General features: G+C 36.4%; 2 protein-coding genes across 2 annotated transcripts; one reads left to right on the top strand and one right to left on the bottom strand.

The window, feature by feature from the left end:
* Positions 1-15627: 15627 nt before the first annotated feature.
* On the top strand, positions 15628-16280 carry LOC116177931 (fatty acid-binding protein, adipocyte-like). Its single transcript, XM_031497114.1, has 4 exons — positions 15628-15764; positions 15813-15976; positions 16032-16136; positions 16186-16280. Exons 1-4 carry the CDS (start codon positions 15698-15700, stop codon positions 16234-16236), a joined length of 387 nt encoding a protein of 128 aa, XP_031352974.1. The 5' UTR covers positions 15628-15697; the 3' UTR covers positions 16237-16280.
* A 2363-nt stretch (positions 16281-18643) lies between these two features.
* On the bottom strand, positions 18644-19763 carry LOC116177607. Its single transcript, XM_031496617.1, has 2 exons — positions 19706-19763; positions 18644-19651 (listed from the first exon to the last, which is right to left on the bottom strand). The coding sequence occupies exon 2, from the start codon at positions 19303-19305 to the stop codon at positions 18733-18735; it is 573 nt and encodes a 190-aa protein (XP_031352477.1). The 5' UTR covers positions 19306-19651; positions 19706-19763; the 3' UTR covers positions 18644-18732.
* Between the last annotated feature and the right edge of the window lie 8228 nt (positions 19764-27991).

Below are 27991 nucleotides of genomic sequence, written 5' to 3'. Positions count from 1 at the left end.
TTGTTTGGAGAAACTCCTGGCAAGAGAGTATTCCAGGGGACGAATTGTTGAAGGTGGGTATTCTGGCAAGGAAGTACATTCTGATAGAGAATATTCTTGAGGGCATATTTTACTGGCGGATTTTGTCCTAGAGATAGAAGAGGGCTCTAGGGTTGAGGACGAACTTTCTTGAGGGCAATTTTTGGAGACAGCTCTTCTCAACCTGAATGTTTTTTCAAGAACGTTCCTAGCGACCGAGTATTTCAATCGTCTTCTTTGGGGCGGTGAAAATCCTCGGGACAAAATTTATGAAACGAAACTTCGAAATGTGACTTTCGAAGGGAATCTTTCGCAAGAGGAGAATTTACTGATATTCGTGCATGTGCTACTTACAGGTACATATTTCCTCGAAAAAACGTTCCTATGCATGACTTCCAAAAATGGAATTATTACATGGGAAGCGGATGTTATCACTTTTAAGTAGCGGAGTGCGTTTTGAAGTGAAGATCTTTTATGTATACCCTACTCCATTAGGCTATAAGGCAATACCGAGTAAAATGGGTATAGAAGATCAATGAAAATTAGGATATTCCATTTAAATAAAATAAGGATGAGCTGTTTTTTCTAGTTACAGTCTTCCATAGCTGAATAATCCTTCGTGCAAATTTTCACTCTTTAGCTCGCTATAGAATAATCGATTTAGCTCATTAGACTACCGGAATACTTTGTCGCAATGCAACATCTACAAATTCTTTGAGTAATTGAGACACTATAATTTCTTAGGGCAATAAATACTTAGAAACTAATCAGGATTTACGTGATTTCGGTAGAATTCGAACATCATTATAGAGTAAATATTGCCATAACAAATAAAATACATTCTAAGGGCATTTTTCGCATACAGGCAAGTTAATCCGATTCCTGAATTGAAAAAACATCGAAATCTGTTGCTCGTATTCATTTCAACATTCGAAAAAAACATCTTAGGGGTGCTGAAATATCTGAATCTGACAGCGACCACCGGTCAGCTGTCAAGAAGTTTCGGATTGGTACTTTATAGAATTGAAGTTTGTATTTCTTGGTTATTACTGCGCGATATCTTTGCTTTGTCAGTTCTAAATCCATTTCAGATTTTATCAATACGAAATTGAATTTGAGGCATATTTTATAAGTAGGTGAGCATTAAAGAGTTCTGTTGCTACCCGATTTAAATTGATACGTGGGTTATGAGTTTCCAAAGATAGACTCGGTAATGATTATTCTCTTACTCCTACTTATATTATTTACGACGTTTCTCCTTATAAAATTTTACTTGTGTTGAAAATACTGAGTAAAAGGTTAAAGTGTCCTTTTAACAACTCCTTGGGCTATGGCCGTCGAGTAAATTAAAAGTCATGGTCAAAACTACCCCTACACTAAATCAGAAACTGTCGTGTTATTAAGAAAAACGCTACACCCCATATCTACTCAAATTTTCCTAATCAAATGATTATACGTGCACAATTTCTCCTAAAAAATGCATTAGCAAATTCGAATCTACTGTAACGTACATTTAATTACGAGGCTTTATTTATTTACCCTAACTAACAGTAAATTTACAACAGTTTTAAAATTGATTAATTTATAACAGTAATTACTATTTATAACTTACAATTTATAACATAACACAATCGAATCGGCGCCCCCGAGTCAGATACCTCAGCCAGCACACGATCCTACGCAGCCATCGCCAACACCAGAACAGCTTCCGCCAAAGAGACTACACAAACCAGCGTAACAACCGAGGTCTACAAGGAGGAGGGGAGATAGCAACCGAGGAGACAGGCTTCCACTTGACCTACGTCACGAAAACAACGTATACCTCGTCATCGAGAGGAAAAAAAAAGAAAAGCGTCGGCTTGTCCGCCTATGGTAAATCACAATCGCTCCAGTCGAAGGAACACAAGAAAGACACTTGAAACGTCCCAGAAGAATCCTGCAGCTACCATAGATAAATGAATAAATAAACAAAGCAACAACCGTAAAAGCCAATACTTAAAGGCTGACAGATCAGGGTACAAAACCCACCCCACCACTCGATGTAAAACTTCAGTCTCCTTCAGCTGCTAATAGCGAAGAGGATCTGCTCTAAGACTACCGCTGCTTCATAGCATAAGAAATCCACTGCTCCTATAGCGTGGGCGTATCACAGCGACCTGATACCAGCGATTTCAAAGCGTCTCCACATAGAAGAATCCCCTTGAAGCTAGTATTCTTTGGATTCTTCAGACTCTTTCGGACTCTTCGGATCCTTCGAATGCTTTTAATTGTTATCATTCATTGGATTTGTCGGATTCTTCGGATTCCTCGGATTCCTAAAATTCATCGAATTCTTCAGATTCTTCGTATTCTTCGGAGTCTTCGAACTTTTCGGACACTTCGGCTTCTCCTGAGATTCTTTATATTTTCTTCAGATTCTTCGAATTCTCTCGATTCTTCGGATTCTGCCGATTTTCCTGTTTACAGATCCTTCAGATTCCTCAGATTTCTCAGATTCTGCAGGTTCCTATTCTTCAGATTCTTCGGATTCTTCGGATTCTTTGAACTCTTCGGACTCTTCAGACTCTTCAGACTCTTCAGACTCTTCAGACTCTTCAGACTCTTCAGACTCTTCAGACTCTTCAGACTCTTCAGACTCTTCAGACTCTTGAGACTCTTCAGACTCTTCAGACTCTTCAGACTCTTCAGACTCTTCAGACTCTTCAGACTCTTCAGACTCTTCAGACTCTTCAGACTCTTCAGACTCTTCAGACTCTTCAGACTCTTCAGACTCTTCAGACTCTTCAGACTCTTCAGACTCTTCAGACTCTTCAGACTCTTCAGACTCTTCAGACTCTTCAGACCCTTCAGACCCTTCATACTCTTCCGACTCTTCCGACTCTTCCGACTCTTCCGACTCTTCCGACTCTTCAGACTCTTCAGACTCTTCAGACTCTTCAGACTCTTCAGATTCTTCAGATTCTTCAGATTCTTCAGATTCTTCAGATTCTTCAGATTCTTCAGATTCTTCAGATTCTTCAGATTCTTCAGACTCTTCAGACTCTTCAGACTCTTCAGACTCTTCAGACTCTTCAGACTCTTCAGACTCTTCAGACTCTTCAGACTCTTCAGACTCTTCAGACTCTTCAGACTCTTCAGACTCTTCAGACTCTTCAGACTCTTCAGACTCTTCAGACTCTTCAGACTCTTCAGACTCTTCAGATTCTTCAGACTCTTCCGACTCTTCAGACTCTTCAGACTCTTCAGACTCTTCAGACTCTTCAGACTCTTCAGACTCTTCGGACTCTTCAGACTCTTCAGACTCTTCAGACTCTTCAGACTCTTCAGACTCTTCAAAGTCTTCAGAATCTTCAGACAGATTTTGTCAGATTCGTCAGCTCCCTCCAGTTTATTCAGCTTTCTCCAGTTACTTCAGTCTCTTCAGATCTTTCAACTTCTTCACATTTCTCAGATCCCTGAGATACTTCATATGCCTCAGATTGTTCAGAATCTTCGGATTCATAGGAATCTTCAGATTCTTCAGATTTGTCCCAGATACTTCTACTTCTTCAGCTACTTCAGTTTCTTCAGCTATTTTAACTTTGGTCACATTCCTGTTTCCTGAGATTCTTCATATTCTCCCGATTGTTTAGATTCTTTGGATTTCTTCGTATTCTTCGGATTGTTCGAACTCTTCGGATTCTTCCGCTTCTTAGCTACTTCGTCTTCTTTGGCATTTTAGGGTTCATCAGATTCTTCAGCTTTGTCCCAGATACTTCTGCTTCTTCAGTTACCTCATTTAAATTGCAACGTTTGTTCATGTTGGATTAAATTGTTTATTATTGTTTAGTGTTACGTTGTTTTTGTGTTCATAAACCCTTTCATAAACCTAAAAGACACTAAATGCCTATTGTCATTAGAAACGCGTCTACTTAACTTAAATTTTTAGATATATCCCAGAAGTTTAGGACACCTGAGAGCCTGGGAACTAAATAAGGAAATTGTAATCTTTTCCGTTTTGGCTTCGTGTCATTTTTGGTTTAAATTAAAAGACACTACACGGAAAATAGCACTGGTTTTCAATTATTTCATTGCGCCCTAGTTCTACAGTTTGGGTACAAAGCTAAAGAAGGTTAGTATGTTAGTGCTGCAAAGATTGCAAGGTGAAGGAAGGAGGTAAGTGCTCGCAGGGGCGGTGTTGAGTGTGCTGTTTACAAATCCGAAACGTGCACTAATGCAAGAGATAATTTATTTAAGTGGATCCTTCTGAACGTATATTTTTAATATCCCAAACTTATACGAAAAAAAAAAGGCTCGGCAGAGAATGCAAACTGCATAATGTGCCAGAAGAGTTACAATTTTAGAATCACATCGCACACATTCAGGACTGCGAGACCCGCCTATTCAACTTCAGCGACAAGAGCATTCATAAAAAACCACCCTCTTCTATTTTGTGTTTTTTAGCGTAAAAACATTTTTCCCCGTTTTTGGAATACTATACACCTGGTGGAATGATACGCGTGCGTGAATACCACGTGCTCGAACCGATGGTAGCACGCGTTTAAAAAACGACAATCTACCCTCCCAAGCGCACCACCCTTAATCTATCTTTATCGTCCGCGAGCCCCAGATTATATTCGAATTTGCCTTCACGTTTTGTCTGCCGCAATTTGTTTAGTTTCTACCTTTTGTATAATGCCTTTTTAATGGAGACGACACGTCGAACTTAATGTGCTCTTAAGCCTTTTTACTAAGAGATTAATTACAAGTGTCACAAAGGGTTTTCGCTTGTTAAACGTTTAAAACAAATACACCGCAGCTGTATAAAAAGTGCAGAGAGGAAATAACGACGGATAAATTGTATTAGAGCCGCCTTTTACTTCTCGTGATAACAGATAAGACGTTCAAACAATTTAACATTGTTATCGCCGAGAACACCCCTATGGTTTACTCCAACCCTTGTGTAAATCATAAAAACTGTCTTATGCAAGCATTTTTCAACAACACTGATAGTGGATATTTGTCCATGTTAACTTTATATTTAACTGGTATATTTCTTTCGGTTAGTTTCGAAATGAAATTCGGTTTCTCCATTACGATACAGAGATTAATCAGTTTTCTGTGTTAACAGAAAACCGCCAAGCTAAATGCAGGACCAAGGCCCATCAGTTTTTCAGGCGTCCTCAAGAGAAACCAGTCCTTAGGATTTTATATCAATTAATTATACGTTCATTTAGTGGGGATTTATTTATGAAAAAGAACTTTTTTTGGTTGCATTCATACGCATAGAGAAGAATTGAAAAATTTGAAGACTTGAAGATAGTACGAGAGTACCGTTTCATTCTAGGGAAACAGAAAAATTCCAATCATTTTATAGATCTACCCTCGAATTTGAAGGAGCTTAAGAATTCAAAAAAAAAGAAAAAATTCGAAAAGAAGAATCAGACGAGGGATCGGATGAGACAAGGAAGCAGATGCAGCTGAAGCATCAAACAAAGTCGACGGAGCCGAAGAATTAAATGATCAAGAAAAGGCTAAAGAAGCTGATGAACACGGATTTATGGGATCTGTAGGGCATGAAAAAACTCAAAGATCTGAAGATATGAAAGTAGAAGAACAGGTAGTATACGAAGGACCCGAAAAATCCAAAAATGCAAAAAATCCCAAAAATCGGGAGAATCTAAAGAATACGCATCTGATGGATACGAAAAATCTAAATCTGAAGGATCCAGAGAATTCGAATATTACCGGGAGACTGCGAAGAATCATCAGAATTTTCAGAAAATCTTTAGGTCATTCTTCCGATTTATACAGGGTGTTCATTTGAAAACTTTCCACCACGTATTTATCGAAAACCACAAATTAAAAGAAAAAACGCCGAGACACATCAAAAGATTTGTCAAGGGGGAACTTTTTAACCAAAAACTACTTAACCCTCTTTCACCCTCTGCCCCCCAGAGTCATTCCCTTAAAAGTTTTAAATGACAAGTATCGAGTAATAAGCTTGTTTGAAAGGTCTGCCGAAGTCCTTTATTTTGACGTTTGATTTTTTTAAATCGGTCGATTCGTTTTCGAGAAAATTAGAAAAATCTTTATTTCATTTATCTAATCGGCCTATCTTTTTCACATTTCCCAGATTTCTGAGACTCTTCTGATTGTTCTGATTCTTTGGATACGTCGGATTCTTCGGATTCCTCGAATTTTTCAGATTCTTGAGATTCTTCGGAGTCTTCGGACCTTTCGCACTCTTCGGACTCTTCGAGCTCTTCGGCTTCTTCTGAGATTCTTCATACTCTATTCTTCGAATTGTTCGGACACTTTGGACTCTTCGGACTCTTCGAACACTTCGGATTCTTCATCTTCTTCGGCTTCTTAGCTACTTCGTCTCCTTTGGCTTCTTATGGTTCAGCAGATTCTTCAGCTACTTCAGTTTCTTCAGCTATTTCAATTTTTACTTTCCTAAGATTCCTGAGATCCTTCATATTCTTCAGATTGTTAAGATTCTTCGGATTCTTAGGAATCTTCGGATTCTTCGTATTCTTCGGATTCTTCAGACTTTTAGGACTCCTCGGACTATTCGGAATCTTGGGCTCCTTCGACTTCTTCGACTTACTTTTTTTTCGGATCCTTCGGATCCTTTCAGGTACTTCGAACTCTTCTTTAACTATCTAGTTTTAATAGGGGAGCGGGCGGCTATAAATCGATTGTCTCTAGTGAACTATATAGTCAGATCGGGGTAACAATTGAGTTCTTCAGGTTCTTGAGATTCTTCGGGGTATTCGGACCTTTCGCACTCTTCGGAGTTTTCGGGCTCTTCAGCTTCTTCTGAGATTTTTCATACTGTCTTCGGATTCTTTCGATTCTTCTGATTTTTCTGTTTACAGATACTTCAGATTCTTCAGATTCCTCAGATTTCTCAGATTCTTCAGATTCTTCAGATTCTTCAGATTCTTCGGGTTCTTCGGGTTCTTCGGGTTCTTCGGGTTCTTCGGATTCTTCGGATTCTTCGGATTCTTCGGATTCTTCGGATTCTTCGGATTCTTCGGATTCTTCGGATTTTTCAGACTTTTAGGACTCCTCGGACTATTCGGAATCTTGGGCTCCTTCGACTTCTTCGACTTACTTTTTTTTCGGATCCTTCGGATCCTTTCAGGTACTTCGAACTCTTCTTTAACTATCTAGTTTTAATAGGGGAGCGGGCGGCTATAAATCGATTGTCTCTAGTGAACTATATAGTCAGATCGGGGTAACAATTGAGTTCTTCAGATTCTTGAGATTCTTCGGGGTATTCGGACCTTTCGCACTCTTCGGAGTTTTCGGGCTCTTCAGCTTCTTCTGAGATTTTTCATATACTGTCTTCGGATTCTTTCGATTCTTCTGATTTTTCTGTTTACAGATACTTCAGATTCTTCAGATTCCTCAGATTTCTCAGATTCTTCAGATTCTTCAGATTCTTCAGATTCTTCAGATTCTTCGGATTCTTCGGATTCTTCGGATTCTTCGGGTTCTTCGGGTTCTTCGGGTTCTTCGGATTCTTCGGATTCTTCGGATTCTTCGGATTCTTCGGATTCTTCGGATTCTTCGGATTCTTCGGATTTTTCGGATTCTTCGGATTCTTCGGATTCTTCGGAGTCGTCGAACCTTTCGCACTTTTCGGCTTCTTCTGAGAGTCTTCACATTCTCTTCGGATTCTCCCAATTTTACAGATCCTTCAAATTCCTCAGATTCCTCATTCAGATTCATCAGATTCTTCAGATTCTTCAGATTCTTCAGATTCTTCAGATTCTTCAGATTCTTCAGATTCTTCAGATTCTTCAGATTCTTCAGATTCTTAAGATTCTTCAGATTCTTCAGATTCTTCAGATTCTTCAGATTCTTCAGATTCTTCAGATTCTTCAGATTCTTCAGATTCTTCAGATTCTTCAGATTCTTTAGATTCTTCAGATTCTTCAGATTCTTCAGATTCTTCAGATTCTTCAGATTCTTCAGATTCTTCAGATTCTTCAGATTCTTCAGATTCCTCAGATTCTTCAGATTCTTCAGATTCTTCAGATTCTTCAGATTCTTCAGATTCTTCAGATTCTTCAGATTCTTCAGATTCTTCAGATTCTTCAGATTCTTCAGTCTCTTCAGCTATTTCAACTTTTTCACTTTCCTCATATTCCTGATATCCTTCATATACTTCATATGCTTCAGAGTTTTGGATTCATAGGAATCTTCGGATTATTCGTATTGTTCGGATTGATCAGATTCTTCCCTAGACTCTTCAGACTTCTAGGACTCCTCGGATTCTACGGCGTCTTCCGCAAATTCAGCTTTCTTTAGTTACCTGCTTTTTCAGTTACTTCAGTTTCTTCAGCTGTTTCCACTTTTTTCTTTCCTAAGGTTCCTGAGATCCTTCACATTCTTCAGATTGTTAAGATCCTTCGGATTCTTAGGAATCTTCGGATTCTTCGTATTCGTATTCTTCGGATTCTTCAGACTACTAGGACTCCTCGGACTCTAAGGATTCATGGGCTTCTTCCTCGGCTTCTTCGGCTTCTTCGACTACTTCTGCTTCTTCGTCTTTTTCAGATCCTTCAGACGCTTCAGAGTCTTGGCATTCTTCACACTCTTCGGGCTATTCGGACTATTCGAATTCTTCGACTTCTTCGTCTTCTTCAACTTCTTAGGCTTCTTCAGCTTTGCCCCAAATACTTCTGCTTCTTCAGCTACTTCACTTTCTTCAGCTATTTTTACTTTGTCACATTCCTCAGTTTCCTGAGATTCTTTGTATTCTTCAGATTGTTTAAATTCTTTTGATTTCTTCGTATTATTCGGATTGTTCGGACACTTCAGACTCTTTGGACTCTTCGAACTCTTCAGATTTTTCGGCTTCATAGCTACTTCGTCGTCTTTGGCTTCTTAGGGTTCATCAGATTCTTCAGCTTGTCCCAGATACTTCTGATTCTTCAGCTAAATCAGTTTTTTCAGCTATTTCAACTTTTTTACTTTCCTGAGATCCTTCATATTCTTCAGATTGTTAAGATCCTTCGGATTCTTCGTATTCTTCGGATTGTTCAGACTCTTAGGACTCCTCGCACTGTTCGGATTCTTCGGCTTCTTGTGCTTCTTCATCTTCTTCGGCTTCTACGGCTTCTTCAACTTCTGCGGCTTTTTCGGATCCTTTGGATCTTTCAGATACTTCGGACTCTTCAAACTCTTCGGACTTTTCGGACTCTTCGAACTTTTCGGACTCTTCGGATTCTTCCGTTTCTTCGTGTTCTTTGGTTTCTTCGACTTCTTAGGCTTCTTCAGATTCTTCCGCTTTGTTCCAGATACTTCTGCTTCTGCTTCTTCAGCTACATCAGTTTCTTCAGCTATTTCAACTTTGTCACAATCATCAGTTTTCTGAGATCCTTCATATTCTTCAGATTGTTTAGATTCTTTGGATTCCTTGTATTCCTCGGATTGTTCGAACTTTTCGGATTCTTTGGATTCTGGGTTTATCACTGGAATCCTCAAACGAAACAAGAATCGATGCGGGGAGTGCACCACCAAATAACGATAGAATGCAGTGTTTGTCAGGAAAATGGATGGTGGCGGTTTTCTGGGATTGTGGGGAGATTCTATTGCTTAAGTACATGAAAGAGGTAGGCCTGTAGCTAGGGGGTGGCCAGGGGGGACTGAACCCCACCTAGAACGTGTTCTTACCTCCACTAGAAATTACGGTTGATGGTTCCTTTACAAAAATTTCAAAGGAAGTCTTTATCAAAAACTCCCCTAGCGGCCACCCGTGCTATTTCATTCTGGCTACAGGCCTGGAAAGAGGGCGCTGTTTCTGGACTATTAAAAACCTTAAAAGGTGCCATTTCGAGAGAAGGGCCATTACAACTTTGTTCATACTGCCACACGACAATTACAAGGTGCATCAGGCCCCAAAGACTTGTCGACTTCCAATATTTAAGACATCTGCTTCAGGCCCAAAGATTTGCTTTTGAGAATCACCTGCTATTAGTGACTATTTTGAGGAGTTCATAAGAATGTCTGTAAGGTATCGGTTAATTACAGAAACGGTGTAGAAGTTAAGTACATAATTATGTGGAAAAATAAAGTATATGTTTTCCTTGAATTCTTTTTTTTTTATATTTAAGTAGGTTACATAAAATGTCCCCCCGTAATGGATATTCGGAGAATTCGAGACTGTTTGTCGTAATTTCATTTCATTGCAATACGATGTATTAGATTACACATTAGGTTTCCTCCGTCCTTAAATATTTTGATACAATTATTCATGTATAGACCACAGTCCCTTCGTTGAGACTGAGAGAGTGTGCAAGAGGGCATTATCTATCTTAGAAAAAATTGTTATAAGCAAGGTTGCGTTAAAAAAATATTTATTCAGAAAAACAAACATGATTGTCGAGAAGAGGTAAAGTCAAGTTATTATAATCATCTGAACCCTAACCTATCCTAACCAAATAAATATCTGTAGACATCTTGTTACAACAAATTAGACAAACATGTGGTTTTGATAAGAAAAACACTACCATATTGTGCAACCACAATCAACAAATGTTTAAATGCTAAAAATAGACTGGCTGTTGTTTCAGTTTTTAGATTTTTCAAATAATAATAGCAGCGATCAACTCATTCAAGTAAATGAGCTTTCATGTTAGCATTCTACGGTATTGCCATTTATTTAACGTTCGCAAAAACAATTACTTTAATCTCCCTTTATGAAAAATATAAGAAAAGTTCAAAGCCAAAGAAGAACGTAAAAGTCATAAAGACTGATATTAGAGAGCATTATTTGTGATACAAAACATAATAAAGCTTCTTCCTCGTTAATAATTAACCGGTAAAAGTATAGAAAGTAAGAAACTTCAAAGGCAACTCTCTTAACGGACAATGTGCTTTGAATTTGATGCGTATCTACTTAAATGAAAGAAGCTGCCCGAGTTACTTATTAATAAAATACGTTATCCATTACTTTGAGTGTCTTAATTTTTTTTCTTTCGCCCGAAAGGGCAATAATTAAAAGGTTTTTGTTTCAGAGAAAGTGGTGCATTATTACGAAATTGCTTTTTTGCTGGGGCTACCCTTCCTTTACAAAGTACAACAGTTTCTCTGTATAGGAAGGTGTGGGGATGCCACGTTCGTGCACTGCAGATATTACACTTTTCAATAAATTCAAGGGAGCCCAATGATCTGGACGTCTCGTTTTATTTGCATCGATACTTCATAAGCAAACGAAAATTATTCAAATGAAGTTACACAATACATTTCTATGAAAAGTATCCATTAAAAACAGGGTTGGAAAAAACATGTTTGGTTTTATTTTACACATTCTTGGTTCATCATCCCTCAAGTTCCGGGGCAAGACAAATTGTAGGAAGTTACCCTGCGACAAAAGGTCATTGATAGCCTAAAACAAAGATTTGGTAGAGATGATTTATTGATTGAGGTGTATGTTAGGGAACTTCTCAATCTAATTTTAGCAAATCTCAATAGCAAGATTAAGCTTTCGACATTTTTTGACAAAATTGAGTCGAAGTTGCGGCCATTAGAGAGGTTCGGTGTAACATCCTTTGGTAGAATGTTGATTAGGAGAAGATTTGATTAGAGCCTGGCATAGAAGTCAATCTAACTCTGCCTCCTATTCGCTAAAAAAGCGTCTTGATGCTTCCATGGATTTTCTGAAATAGGAAATTATGAATGAAGACAGAATTTGCTTAGCCATGACCTTTAAGGATAAAAGAAAAGTAGAAGAAAGAAGTGTAAGGCACAGCACAAGCAATATACCAACAGCATCCGAACTCTTCAACAAAAGATCTCCAAGAGGTGTTTTTTGTAAAAAGTCCTATTCCTCTAATCAATCCAAGGAAGCTCTTAAACTTAGTTTCGTAGAAAGAAGGCACCGGTTGTCAGAATCCGCTTGTTGTCATTTATGCACGAAGTTTAGTGATATTACACGAAGATGTAGATCGAATGAAAAATGCAACAAATGCCAAGGAAAACACTGTCCTGTGTCCAAAAGAAGAATCAAAGGCAGCCGTAAATAAAGAAGCTTTCCAGAATTGTGATTCGTCAAGGGCATAGCTCACCTTCGTAGATCTAATTACAAAGAGATATAATTTCCTTGATTTCTTTTTCTTGCAGACATTCGATAAACCTATGGGGATATTATCGACTCCTGCTGCCTTCATTTCTTTTATGGTTGCCATGCCTTCCGTTGGTAGAATGCCTTCCCCGATGTTGTCATTCTCTACTTCCTCTATGCTTTTCGCTGTCGATATATTGGTTTGTTCTTTGCTTGATATAATTCCTCCATAATCTGTCGATAAGAGAATGTGGTCGCTGAATATATTAGCTTCTGGTTTGGCTCCGTTCTAATGTCTACTTTCTACAATATAACATCTTTCTATTTCTTAAATAGAGCTCCTGGTGCTCTCCAGGTGTAGCGCCTCCTGTTATGGTTCTCAAACTATGTGTTCTTCGCAAATCAATCAGCTTATCGCCTTTTTCATTCCTTTCTCAGAGTCCGTGTTTTCCGACTACTCCCGTAACCTCCTCCTTTTCCACACTGGCATTCCAATCTCCCATCACAACCTTACAGCCTCCCTGTTCTTTCTTTAAACCAGTTTGTAATCGGTAAAGGCGCGTTTTGAATAGAAAAACCCGATTAAACCGAAAAACCTGAATTCGAGCCCACACTATACCCTTATATGTCCACGTTTTTGTTCCATTAGCTTGGAAAATGGGAAACACTTTAACAAATTTCGAACTAAAAAGGGTCATACCAATTTATTTGTCCCAAAAGTTCATAAAATGTTGGATTTAGTACGTAGATCTTCTAAGAGCCTCATTGAAATACGAGTATGATGTCCATATTATATTATACAATGACATCACTGATAAGTGACCATTTACTGCAATGCGTATGATGCGACACTAAGCAGAACTTTTTGATAAAATTAGACATGTATATAATCATGAAATAACAAATCTAAAACATGACTTAATTACCAAGTGGAATAATAAAAGCTTCCTATAGCAATAAATGTTCATCCCAATTGATCTGTTTGTCCATTATGCGAAAGTAGGTAATTGATTCTCTATAATAAAATGCTTATGTCTAAACAAAAGTTATCCGTGTTAAAAATACTTCGAACAAACACCCATTTTTGACTGTGTATGTATTATGATACCTTGTAATTATTCACTACAAATGGGTAGCCTTGGCAGTCATTTGTAAAAGCCTCACAATTATAAATGATCCCTGAAATGATCACATTGTATTAGACCGACCACTACTAGAATGTGCAATTGAAATTTTGAAGGTTAATTGTCTTCGTTGTTTGTAATAATTGTAATTACGAAGCGTTATTACTCTGTTACAAGAACAATTTTTTAAACGTCTGGAAACACTTGTTGATTTTGCAATTAGTATTTCTTTAGTTCAACTATGACAGTGGGAATCTGGCAAGACTTCATTTTGTAGTCATGACGCTGCGTACATGCTTTAGATGAAGTAAACATCTCTATTTCTCCAATAATGGTTTCTGGGTTACGAGAGGACGGGGTTCACGCATACCTAGGCAGGCTAGGCTTCAAATTCGGGCCCAACATTGGTTTGCAAAGTAAACGTTTGAAAACCGACTTTGTGGTTCAATGGTAGAGCGTTGTTCTATAAATCCGGAGATCGGGTGTTCGAACCTGGATTGAGGTGAATTTTTCATCTGTGACAGAGATGGGAATTACCTTAGACCAGTTTCGAGCATTCTGCCGGCTACTCCGAATTAGGTTTGATTTGAATTTGAATGAATTCGTGTGTTTAATTATTATTATTAATGTCATCAAAATTTTGTTGTATTCAATTTCGTTGCGATAATTGACGAATGAACACAAAACAATTTGGGCATTGAGCTTGTGGTCAAGGTCTTGTTTATTTACTTGGAATTGTTTTAGATTAAAAATATTTGTACCTTCATATTATTTGTAATCCGTTTGCTCGTTAATGGGTTTGTGACAGTTTGGATATGATTTATTAAGCTTTTTGCTTACCTATTTTAGTACGATAACGGTAATTGTTAGAGTTAACGTGGCAATAAGAAGAAATTGTTTTATTTTATTGCGTTGATGAGGAAATTCTAAGAATTAGTGTGGACCTGACAATTTGAGTGTCCGTCGTATTTGTTATTTTCGTCTCTATGCAGTTTTTATTGGTTGATAAATTTTGTAGACAATTTAAGTGGAAAAATCGTTTAAATACTTGAGGACTCGAATAGAAGACGCTTCGAGGCCGTAGTTCCGTTCTTTTGAAGACGCCTTTTGTTGAACTTCGAGGTCGAACTGCTATCAGTAGAAGAAAAATTCGTTTCGTAAAATTTTCGGGGCATATTCTGCCGTCGTGTGAAGAAGAACAGACCTTTGGAATTTAAGGATTTTAATTTTGCCGACTGTATCCCTGGAACCCACAATTTAAGCTCAGAATTGAATCAATGGACTGTGTCAGGGACGAATTTGCACCGAGAAAAGTTTTCATTTGACTGCGAGATATGTGTTGTATTTCGCTCGAAGTTCAAGGGTCATAGTAATATATTAAAATACTGCAACTAACAATTATCAATTAAAATTTATATCTCGTATTCTCGTAATGACGTGCCAATCTAGATTTTTAATATTTGTAATTAATGCAACACCTGGTACATTTTTCTATTCGTCGGATTTACACAGAAAATAATGGTACCTATTTATGAACTTAAGATTCAATTTTTACAATTAATTAGAAAAGATTACCTAAATATTTGGTATGAGACCGGTTACCATTCATAAAAGAAAACACAAATTTGTTCACGCAATAAACTTCCGTGGGTCGACCTCTTCAGGAATGTTAAATTGACTTTGAGCATAAAGCTTTTTTTTAAAAAATCACCAACACGATCGACGCCTATTTTTACACAATGTAGAAGTTCCAATAACTTACATTTAACGATGAGTCGGAATTTTTTCCCATTGACAGTTCCTTTTGAAAGGTAGCCGAAATTCAAAGAAGTTAAATTTTTTTGTAAAGGAACAAACTGGGCTTTAGGTTTCTCTAAAAGTAGTTGTTGAACTTTTGTTTATTACTTTTCCACACCCATATACATATTGGTAGGTTTTCACCACACAAAAGAGTCCGTTGTCGTTGTTAACAGGATAACTGAACATTTAATGCGACAATGTTATGTTTAGGCTGGAGTTTCTGTGGGCCGATCTTTTCATGGAGATTTGGCGTTAGTAGGTAAATGTTTCCTTAATATTTTTTCATTTCAATTTTCTTCTCTCGGTCTCTTAGCAACTGTTCCGTTGTCGGGGAGATGAGGATAAATGACATGTACTTAAGTGCAACGTCGATGATAGGCCACTTCAAAGCATTCTGAGAGGATATCAGTTTTCGCAAACATAAAACTATTTTCAACATATTTCGAAACACTTTGACGTGTCTTCAAGCAGCTTGCTTCCAGAGACAGGAAAAATGAAATAGGTACGAAAATATGAAATCATTTTCGGGTTTTGGCAACACTTCCACTCGAAAACATTTTCAGCGTATCATTGCCACTTCTAAAGATTAGCGAATCCAAATTTCAACTTGTTTAAACAAGATAGCCTCAATTTGGCTACATAAGCTCGATCGTGTCCCGCGCCCAGGTTATTTGCCCTCAGTCGTACTAGCAAAATGGTGTTCGCCGGAAATTACAAATTTGACAAAAGCGAGAACTTTGTCGAGTACCTTAAATCCATCAGTAAGTCTTTCTTCTCATGTATTTGTTACAATAACTTATCACCTCTAGATATTCCCGATGAATATTTGGCGCAAGCCGATACCGCATCCCCAGAGGTCACCGTATCCGTCGATGGACATGTTTACACCTTGGACGATGGCAGTAGGAAAACCGTCGTAAAGGTAGGAGAAGAATGGGAGGAAGATATGCCCGTAGTGAATGTTAGGGTAAAGGTAAGGGTTTTTCCCTAGGAAACGATCTGACGTGCTTAACCCTTCGTTATTTTAGAACGTTGGTAAACTTGAGGGCAATGATCTAATGGTAACATCGACTACTCCCGATGGCAAAACCTCTGTAACTTCGTACAAATTTTCCGCTGATGGATACGTTCAGGTGAGATTTGAACTTAACTTTCCACTTCTAATTCAGGGTCACGTTTCAGATTTTAACCAACGGTGACATCGTCGGCAAACGTTATTATGTTAGAGTATAGACAAAGTATCTATAAATTAATATTAAACGGAGTGTGGAAGTTAAGCGGGTTTTATTATGTACCTGAGTTAAGTAGAGGTGCTAAGCACGCCATCATCTGATGCTACCCCTTAGTTGTAATTTTTTCCATTTCAATTATAACACTCCTTATACCTACAGGAATAAGTTTTTTTGTCACGTCATGCCTAGTCCCTGTTAAAATTTTGTTGATAGATACGTAGAAGAGGTTTAATTCTGCTCATAATCCAATGTCGTAATTCACCAATTCTGTTGGTAAAGATTCAAACGCATTGAATCTATTTTACCATCATTTGTAGTAAAACGAGGCTAGTATATGACAAAAGTCAAGGCAGTCGTGAAAGAGGAAATACTTCAAAGTCATTATCATCATGAAGTTGATCGATAACCACTCGATAACGTGAATCATTAACAGCATTATCGAATAATATCTGTCTCACAGTTCGCCTTGCCCAGTTGATAACATACTTGTAGAATTACTTTCAAAGAATGAACAGAGCTTTGTGATAAGCATGTGTTTTTGGCTCCTAGATGCAACCACGCCTCTTCAAAGAAAAAACTTTTGTCGTGTACGGGGTGACTGTTCCTCGGCCATATCTCGGGAACCGTTCGTCGTATGACAGAGGTAAAAAAATATTGGGTAAATCGGTCATGAAGAATCGCTGGAAAATATTTTCAAGTTCTAAAAATGACCACCAGAGGGCGTAACTGCCATCTTAATTTTGAAAATTGCATTTCCTTTAAATTTCGCATAATAAACAAAAAAAATTGTTTCTTGTTTTTAAAGAGAACCATTTTATCTATCATTTTCGTAAAAAAACTCAGTTATTTCAAAAACAAAGATGGTGTAAGGGGGGTCAGCCGGGGGGGGGGGGGGGCAAAAGAGATTTTGAAACCTGAATTGTATTTTTTAACAGAAATCTGCATATGCATATATATCTCTATATGAGAGAGTAGAATATAAAAAAATGCACAGCAGAAGATTTAAAAAACCATACCATTGAGCAAAATTTCCTAATTACGGCACAGTGGCAGAAGGCTCGCTGGGTAAAAAACCGTTTGAGATCGACTATGGGTCAAGATCGTTAGATCAATCTCGGTACATTAGCTCTTGAAACTCAACTTGCTAGAGAAATTAATTTTGATCGAGTGATATACTTTTGCTAATAAGAAAATCCGCAGAGTTAAATTGTAATTTGGTTATTTGAATTCTAACAATTCATAATAAATTATGAAAATTACTGTGTCTATGAAAATTATTAAAATGTTCTCCTTTCAAATCTAAGTGGTCAAGATTGAAAATGTCTAGTTTAAGATAAGGGTGATGGACAACAAAAATTTCAATTATAGGGCCCGGTCAAAAAATATTCCCGGGGCCCGTCGAGGCTAACGGCGACCCTGGCAATAACCTGGTATCGTTGAAAAGAGCATTCCTTGGGCAATGAGAATCCAAAATATAGTTAATTTAGTTGCTACGCCAGGGAGCTAGTTTAGACACCATGACCCAAAATCCAAAGAAAATAAAAAAAAATCAAATGGAATGATATGACTTTTTCTTTATGAAAAAATAGCCAAATAACATCTGAAGAGGCAATTGAAAACCGTTTTTCAAAATCTCGTTCCTAACCCCAAATATTGGGAAAATGAGTTTAATCGAGGCCTACGATACTTACAGGAGCGCTCGAAAAAGTCACGTGACGTTAGGAGTCATACGAAATACATTACGGCTTATGGAAAATCCGTGCGTGGCTCCACTATTTATTTTTTTACTCCGGATCCGTTCAACATAGAAACGCGTTATGCGGGTCACTCTGTAATTGGGCACAAGCCTGTTGAGGGCTCAGAACAAGAGAGGGATAATAAATAAATAGAGCCACGAAATTTCAATAAGAGCTTGTCAATAGTACACACAATCAAATTATGGTGTTCGTTAATTTTTAATAACGCTAAAAATAATTAATTTTCAGGTTTAAAGTATTGAAGATAAAACGATGTTAGTAAATCCGCGTTTTTCTATCTTTACATCATCATATTTCTTTTTCTAGGAGCTATATCATTATAATCCTTTCGGTGTTTTAAACTACAATGATATGCGCCACCAATTATGCGTATATAATGCCTTATCTGGTATTATAGTTCGTTCACCCAACAGAAATAGTTAAGCCACTCCTACAAAATTTGGGCCAATGTAAGCAGCAACCAGTTTTACAACCACAAAATTATAAAAAGCGGAAAATTTGAAAAATCAAATTGAAATATCACTTGCTCAAGACTAATTATGGCGCTATCTCTCTGAACATAACTCGTGGCAAAAATAGTAAAACTTGCAAACTGTTAAATACATGTAAATATGCAACATAAAAACACTGTTTATATTGAGAAGTACAAAAAAGTATTATTACAGCAGCACAAAGTTTTGAAATTACAAGTGCACTTGAATATAAACAAAGGTACATAACAATTTAAATCCTGTATCGCTTCACTCGGATTCGGACTCCGTTGATGTCGAGTCATCTCCCACATGAATTACTAATGGCTCCACTACGATGTCCATTAAAATGTCAATTTGCCACATTTTTCCCTCTTCACTTTGAGCATGGCGAATTGCGTTCTTCCAATTTTCAGCAGTAACATGTTCCACTGCTTGTTGAAATAGTGGATGAAGGTCTTTCATTTTAAATGTGGTGTTGTTTCTGGCCACTTCACCTTTTATTTGCGCCCATATCAGTTCAATTGGATTCAATTCGCAGTGATATGCAGGCAATCGCAGCACGGTACGATTGTGTTCCTTCGCAATTTCATCAACTACATATTTTGGTGTAACAGCTGCCCGTTTCACAAGCTGTAGAAGTTCAGCTCTTACCATATCTTCTTCGTAAGGTATCGATTTGCTTGTTAAGCAAGTTTGTATATCAGCTTTTTTCGTACTGGTGTTTGGTATTTTTTCACTTTTCCTGCTATGATATGAAGCGTTGTCCATTATAATCACAGATTGTTCATCAAGATGTGTAACGATTTCCAAAAACCACTTTTCAAAAACTTCACTGGTCATTTCTTCGTGATAATCCCCTGTTTTCTTCGATTCAAAACACAGCAAACCTTCCTCGACGAAGCCATTCTCGGACCCTATATGGAGAACAATAAGGCGATTTCCTTTGCCCGATGGATCTTTCAATCCAGTTGATAGCCCGTTGATAAATGCCTGTCTTGGAGTGAGAATTGTGGTGCCCTTCCATACTTTGCTTACAGTATGCCCAGCATTCACCCAAGTTTCATCAAGGAAATACAACTTCCTACCTTCTTCACGATATTTTCTAATTTCACGCAAGAACCGACGCCTCCAAGTAATTATTTCGTCCTTTTCTCTAAGAACACTATTGCGTGACCTCTTTTCGAATCTACAATGACAAGTACATAATATACATACACGTAAAGAAAAAAGGTTTACTGACCGAAAACCTATTTCTTTTATTAATTTCCATAAAGTAGTTCGTTTCAAATGGGGTAAGTCTTCGTGTAACACTGCCAAAACTTTACTCAGGGTAGGTGGTTCATTTCTTTCAAAGAAAGAATGAAGCAAACGTCGAAGAATACTTTTAGTTCCGGAATCAATATTGTCCAAAATTGCTCGTGGTCGATAATATTTTTTAGGTGAATGAAGTTCGTGTACCTTTGTATACTCCCGAAGAATCTTGTAGACACTCGGAATGCTTACACCTAAATTACACAATAATAAGTAAAAATGAATGTGCCTAAGATGAAAATTACCTGCTGCTTTAGCCGTAAACTTAACTTTATCCGTTTTAGATACCTCCGGGTTGTCTTCCGAATATGCCTTGAAGATATTTAAAATGCCAGTTTTGTCTTCAACTGAAAAGTGCTTGGCAGAACGTTTTTTTCGGTGGAGAGAAAGCAGCACCGGCGACATTCATGTTTGCGTACAACTTTTCTTGATCGCGAATAATATAACCCTAAAAACAGGCATGTAAAAATCGTGTATAAAATTTTATAATTACTCACCTGACTATCTTTAGAATAAACCGACGAGTCTTTATAAAGACTATTTTGTGTGAATAAAGGACATTAATGGCAAATTGACGCAAGTAAAAATGTAAAAACGTAAAAACCGGCAGAAACGCAATAGGCAAGATGACAGATGACAGATTACCCAATTCGGCCAATTCGCTTTACAAGTGTGATTGTGGCTTAAAAATTACACCAATAACAATGTCGTGTTCAAATGTGGCGGTAATTGTTGAGGAGGGGCTTAACTATTTCTGTTGGGTGAACGAAGTATAGTATAGTTTTAACACGCCCTACAAAATCGCGCATTTATTATCCGCGCAGAGAAAAATTCACCATGTGAGAAACTTTTTTGTTATTGCTATAATTGTATCCATATATCGAATTAATTGTGGCCAAAGGACACAAAAATGTTCTTCAGAAGGAATTTTTAAGAAATGGTCTCTTGTTTCCTTTTTTTCAGCAGCTGAAGTAAATAGCGCGATTTCAAGAATAAATGAACGCGCAAAGGAATTATGTTTCAAATAATTGTTACTAATCGATTTTCAAATTGTGTTTGTGAGATTCAAATTTACATTAGATTTATAAAATTAAAGATATTATCAGTCAAAAGTATGGAGTATATCTTATATCTTCGTTAATATGAATTTTGCAGTACATAAAGTATTTTAGTTATACCCTACTCGTGTGAAAGTGAAATGGGAAATTGTCTTGTCCGCCTATGAGGCCTGGTAAGTATCGTAGGCTTTCATCTTCATTCTATGAATAAATAAAAATAACCTTTTGAATAAGGAAGTTTTAAAAAATAACTTTTTCTATCCAACTTACAGCAGTTTTAGTAAAAAGTACAGCTTGTAAGGAATATGCAGTGCCGGACTGACCCAGGCCGCTAGATTAGATTTCAATAAACACTACAAATATAAAATTAATAATCTATTTTAAGAATATAGACACAGTCATATTTTAAAATCCAACAATCAACTTTTAACTTAATATAAAACTGCCTATTTGATTGACATCAGTTTTTTCAATTTTTTGTTGTCCTAGTCTTTTCCCTTAAATTGTTATTCTTACATTTTGAATACTTATTTAGTAGGATGTTGACGAATGTTTGCAAACTTTTTGAAATGTAGTATTTAAAACTAGTCTGACATTGGTCGCAAATTTCATCATCTACTTCTAAATTCTTCAAACATATTTTTATTTATAATCATTTTTGGTTACCGCATGACAAAAAATATTTTTCGTATCATTCAGAAATAAGTTGTTTAAAAATATTATAGGCTATTATTAAAAAATTCAGGAAACTATCAGTGGGATATCTCAAACCACATCTATCTAAACATCATATGTATTCTAATTTCGTTGTTTTACTGGAATCATCAATTTCCAGTGGTCTTTCAGTAGCAAATTTACTTTGACACCTAGAACAGGTGCAAAATCTTCCAAACAGTTTTTGTATGATATATCCTCCAATAAATATGAGTACCTTGACATCGTTTTCAGAAGTAACTATTTTGTCGTTTTCTAAATCTTAGAATATTTCAATACTTATATTTAACATCGCCTCATCTTCTGCTAAATTACACGACGAAACAAAATCTTCTGCAAAATACTCCTCTTGAATGCGACTTTAAGCGCAATAAGCTTAATATTTTTAATTTTATAAGTTTAATGTAAATTTAAATCTCACAAACACAATTTGAAAATCGATTACTAACAATTATTTGAAACATAATTCCTTTGCGCGTTCACTTATTCTTGAAATCGCGCTATTTACTTCAGCTGCTGAAAAAAGGAAACAAGAGACCATTTCTTAAAAATTCCTTCTGAAGAACATTTTTGTGTCCTTTGGCCACAATTCATTCGATATATGTGTTACAATTATAGCAATAACAAAAAAGTTTCTCGCATGGTGAATTTTTCTCTGCGCGGATAATAAATGCGCGATTTTGTAGGGCCTGTTAAAACTATACTAATACCAGATAAGGCATTATATACGCATAATTGGTGGCGCATATCATTCTAGTTTAAGACACCGAAAGGATTATAATGATATAGCTCCTAGAAAAAGAAATATAATGATGTAAATATAGAAAAACGCGGATTTACTAACATCGTTTTATCCTCAATACTTTAAACCTAAAAATTATTTTTAGCGTTATTAAAAATTAACGAACACCATAATTTGATTGTGTGTACTATTGACAAGCTCTCATTGAAATTTCGTGGCTCTATGTTGAACAGATCCGGAGTAAAAAAATTAAATAGTGGAGCCGCGCACGGATTTTCCATAAGCCGTAATGTATTTCGTATGACTCCTAACGTCACGTGACTTTTTTGAGCGCTCCGGCCTGTAAGTATCGTAGGCCTCGGTTTAATAGATCTTTGAGGGCCAAGAATCGCGCGGTAAATTTCCTAAAACTACTAAAAATTTAGCTACAAAATGAATAAGAGGCAATTGTGAGTCTAAAAAATATAAATCATTAAAAAATATATATCATCAGAACATTCATGTTTCTCCAAAGGCACTAAACGCATCCTGAACTTATTAAGTCACTTTAATATTATAGATATAATCGAGGGTATATTATAGTTAATTTACTGAATTCTTTTTATATGATCTGTGGCTCTGAGAAGAACCGTTTTTAATAAAGCCCATGAAAGGAAAAATAAAGTGGTCTAATGGCGACCCAGGTGCTCAAAATGGCCTCTGTTTTGGATGCACATCTGAAGACACTGATGAGTTGAAAGAACAGCAGTCTCAATTTCAGCTTTTGGGATCCCTATACGAAATTAAGGGTAACTTCGAAACGGAAATCAAAATTATAAAATGTCGGCGTGTGTGTCCACCTTACGCTTTCTGATAATTGCAAAATTCTGACAAATTTTCTGAATCATAGTTTCTAATGATCTCCAATTTTAAAAAATGACATTCCTCCTTTAGAGCAGTTTTTTCGTACAAACAAATTATCGAAAAATACAAAAATTGGTGAAAAGGGTAACGTTCTAGCAGTAGATAATATTATATAAACATTCATACAAGACCCCACCTGCGATTAAATCAACAAGTATTCTCCATTTAACAAATAGGTACTGCTGTTTGCGTTATTATGTAACACTACCGCACCGATATACAAAAAGATGTGAATATAAACCTTATCAATGAACCAGTAAATAAAGGAGTACCTTTTTTAAGTAGGTACATACGTTGAAATTCGGCACAAATTAATAATTTTATATGTAGGTTTTGCAATCTAAAGGCGTGTGTACACGTTTCTAATATACCAGTGACATGCATCTGATATATACAAATCGCAAAAATAATTGACCATTTCAGTTATTGTACATACTTAGCAAAAGAGGAATTTGTAAATCTTCAAACTTGACTGCGTTGAAAGGAATAATGGCATCTAACTTAATTTCTGGAAATAGACAGATTGGTGAATAAATATCGTTTTTACTTAACTAACATTTGTTTATTTATTTTTTTAGCCAGATACCATACAGAATGCAAGTATTCCAATTACATGGCACTGGGATGCTGCACTTAAGCTAAAACTACATAGTAATTACGATCTAATATGACTAATTAATTCATTCAAAGGATCGTGAAATATATCGATGGCTCTCTCACGACACTTCTTAAGGTCAAAACTCAAAATTAGAGGAAGTTGTACTAAAGTGTACAAAAAACAATATTGATTATTGAGTAGGAGTTTAATTTATAAGTTTGTAAGTAGGTACCTAATTGTTTAGATATCTCGTAGTTTAGGTACTAGAGCTATAAACTTCCCAATTAACGAAATCACAAGTCAATATTTGATAAAATCTAGGAGTGGTTACCTTTTCTACCTCTATCTCTTACTCTACCCCTCTGAGGGGTTGATACGAACCGTAAAAGATGGTACAGAGGAAGTTTACCTAGCATTATCGACTGAACCTGCATTAACTTTTTTGTTGTTGCAATATTGCGAGATTAATGTAACATATTTTCCGTTAGTGAATTTTTAAGCAGTGCTACGGAGGAGGGGGGGATTCAACAACTTCACCAGACTGCCTTTTTCTAAGAAATTCCCGAGGAAATTCCGAGTTTCATTTTATTTTCAGCTATTAATACTAACGTGAAAGAGAAAGATTTCCTGAACAGTCCAACACATCCTTACCCTACGGTCTCTTGGCCCTTTGCCGCATTCCGCCGATTTGAGAACAGCGGTTCCCGAACTAGTGAAGATCCCTCCTAGTCCAGGAAGTAAACGCCCTGACCTGGTAAGTTTTTCAAAAGGAATCAAGAACTTAAAATTTTAACCGTACACAGGGAATAGCCTAAGGACCATAAAATTCATTACCATTCCAAAGGACGCTTTAACCCAGAGGGTAGTTGCTACCCCATCTGGGAGATGGAAATTTGAGTACAAAAAAAATAAAGAACAAAAATAACAAACAGAAAAAAAGCAAAAATTGTTCGATACATTTTCTTTGTTAAATTAGTACTTTTCGAGTTATTGGCGACCGAAGGTATTAGTTTTTCATACAAAAGACCAATGTTTTTAATTAGTTACCTATTCGCGAAAAGCTCGAAAAATATGCACTTTATAAGAAAAACTGTGGAGAACAAAGATGTAGCTTTTAAATTCATTAACACCTGAAATAAAGCTTGGGTACGAATAGTAAAATCTATATCTGGGTCGCACAAAGGATTCGAATAAACACACAATTAATTGATTGAAAATTCCGATAACATGAAACAATAGCAAAATAAAACCCCTGAAAGGAACACAGCTTGTTTAGACCCGCACGCAGGCGGTCGATAAAAAAACATCTTGAAATTACTCATTTTTTTTTAAATCCAAATAATCTGGCCGTGAAGGGTTTGCAAAATTGAGGTGCACTCATCAAAAACACAAAAGGATGATAGCTTCAGAAAACTTCACTCCATTTTTAATAAACTGAACTCTGCTGAGACGGTAGAAACCTTGAACTTTCTGAATACAGACAGACCGTTTTTGAAACTTTCCACTTGACGATACCTTAAATCTTTTATTAAGATTGCTTAACTTCTTCTGCTTGCTTTATTTCGAAATCGACAAACTGCGTCTTCAATAAAAGGACTGACTGTTCGAGGTGCAATGTAAACAGAACACACTCTTTAACCGTCATGCAAACTAACAACTGCAACAGCCGCGTTTTTACGTCTAAGGGAACACCACTTCTACCACCTTCGGGATTTTTCAAATCAACCGCCAACCAGAATGAGATTAGATAATCACAGCTTCGAAGGAACGCTTCCCGCGTCCATACTTACGCCGAAATAACGCGCACATCGTAAAACTTGCATCTTCTAACAGTGATAAGAACACGTACTTTAATTAAATTTCGTCTGAAAAAATCTCCTATCGCAAGCGACCAGATGTCCCCACGTTTTAACACGCAATTTCACGTTTTACACTAAATTTAGAAAAACGGTGAAATTATAATTACAAACTATTCCGAAAAGAAAATCACCACCAAATCTGTGTTTATTTCGTAAATAATCCACCAGATTTACAAAAATTGAAATATTGTCATATACAGGGTGCCCCGTCAGTATTTTTGGTGTTGGGACCGAACATCAAATGGACGGTAGGGATTTTAGGAAATTTTTCGGAATCAAATAGGGCATACTCCACTAAACTTATTTTTGGAACAAATTTAAGGATGTGTTGTCCTTTTTTTGAACATCTGAGGGCTACAAACAACGTGGTGAACTCGAATAATTCCAACTGCATCTGTTTTAATGGGGATATAGTATTACAGTTCTTAGATCATGATGGTGTAAAGCTATTTTTTGCCGTGTTCAAGGTAAAATATTATTAGTTTTATAGATACATTTTAAATTAAAAATTTCTCCTTTTACATTTAAATTCAACAAATTTACAACAAACTCAATTTCAATTCTGACTTTAAATTCCACATTCCAAGCAAACAATGGTCACGATCAAATTCCTTAACTCCCAAAGGATCATTTACTAAATTTTGAAGTTTCGTGAAATGAACTTTGGGCAAGTATCAACAGAATTTATCATAATTAAGCATGAGACATCTATTTGAGCCGTTAAAGGGATCGAATAAACACACGATTTGCATGATTTCACATAAACAAAATTTATTCTACCACTACAAATGGAAATAAAATAAATCCAAATAAAAATCTGAAATGCACTAAACTAAACTTGTTCTTAAATTCTGTTCCAGACCGGTTGCAGAAACGTTCATTGTATTCAAATCTGAATTAAGTGACTGATCACCAACACACGATAGATGGATCGAATGGCTGTCCGTTTATCGAGGACGACAACTTCAACGAAAACTGCTATCTCAAACCGTTACGTACAATTTCTTAAAAACATGGCTGGACTCTTGGACGATCAATGAATTTGTTTATACGACGACAGGCACATACTTTGCCAGCAACTTTAACGTAGAAACGAGATACCCGATAAATCAAATCTGAACTGTCACAAATGAATTAACAAAACAAAGTGATAACGAAAATTGAGATAAAAATTTTTCTATCCTTAATAATTCGAGGAATTTACAGCAAAAAAATAAACAAACACTTTGGATACAGGCTAGATACGCAAAATCATTTTGTGTTTATCCGTAAGAAATTCCACTAGATTAATTAAATGAATTGAAATGAGCATTTGATTCGCAATTAAAACTCGACGTCCAACCCGACATTATTTACACAGTAGTTTATTTACCAACCTACTGAATTTGGTTTGGATATAAGAGTCACATGTTTTTCCATAGTGTTTCAGTAGATCAGCCAAATTAATGGGTCCATTAAACGACGCATCCAAAGTTTAAAGAAGCTCAAATACTAACAAAAGAGTTGGAAGTACTTGAAAAATCCAGACTGAAGTTTGAAGAAAGGAAAAAATCCTAAAAATGTAAAGAACCTGGATGCATCTGAAAATTTGAGATGTCGAAAGAAACTAAAGATCTGAAAAAAACCCAGATATGAAGATTCCGAAAAACGCAAAAATCTAAATAATTTTAAAAATTTGAATTTAAAAAATCCAAAGAAATCCAAAAACCTTCAGAATGTAGTAGACCTAAAGAATTAGCAGAATCGAGATAACGAAAGAAGCCGAAAGGGGTATCTGAAGAACCTGAAGGATACCTCAAGTTTCCAATGAGCTCAGGGATTCAGAAATTAGTAAGAATTCGAAGAACTCGGAAAATTTGCATGATTTGAAGAATTTTAGTACGTATAATAATGCCCCCCTACACTGTCACTGAAAAAAATTCGAAAGACCATAAAAATTTAATTAATATCAGCAGAATTTACAGTAACTTTAAACCCCTACGACGCCAGAGTATTTACAGGAAACGTATCGGAAGACTTCCAAGAACAATAAACTGAAGAATCTGAGGAATTTAATGAATCTGAACCATTTCGGGGACCATTAAAACTGTCAAGAATTAGGGAAACAGGAGCAATTCTAGAATCTGGAAAGAAGAATCTCGTGTATGGGATGGATTTGAAAAATTGGTAGCAAACCGGAATATTACACAAAATCATAAGGCACTAAAAATGAGGATCTGAGAGATTGGAAGAAACAGGAAAATAGTATCTGAACTAATTGAAGAATCGTACGTATCCAGAAAACAACTAATAAAACAAAATATAACCGACCTATACAAAATTAGGTATAACCTTAATAAAT

The sequence above is a fragment of the Photinus pyralis genome, unplaced genomic scaffold (assembly GCF_008802855.1).
Source record: "Photinus pyralis isolate 1611_PpyrPB1 unplaced genomic scaffold, Ppyr1.3 Ppyr1.4_LG8, whole genome shotgun sequence".
NCBI classification, from domain to species: Eukaryota; Metazoa; Arthropoda; class Insecta; order Coleoptera; family Lampyridae; genus Photinus; species Photinus pyralis.
Note: the sequence above shows the minus strand (reverse complement) of the source record. Positions and strands in the feature narration are given on the sequence as shown.

Coding starts and splice junctions, on each gene's coding strand:
- LOC116177931 (XM_031497114.1), top strand. CDS start 15,698: ATGGTGTTCGCCGGAAATTACAAATTTGACAAAAGCGAGAACTTTGTC. Junction 15,765..15,812: donor CGAGTACCTTAAATCCATCA/GTAAGTCTTTCT, acceptor TATCACCTCTAG/ATATTCCCGATGAATATTTG. Junction 16,137..16,185: donor CCGCTGATGGATACGTTCAG/GTGAGATTTGAA, acceptor GTCACGTTTCAG/ATTTTAACCAACGGTGACAT.
- LOC116177607 (XM_031496617.1), bottom strand. CDS start 19,305: ATGACCAGTGAAGTTTTTGAAAAGTGGTTTTTGGAAATCGTTACACAT.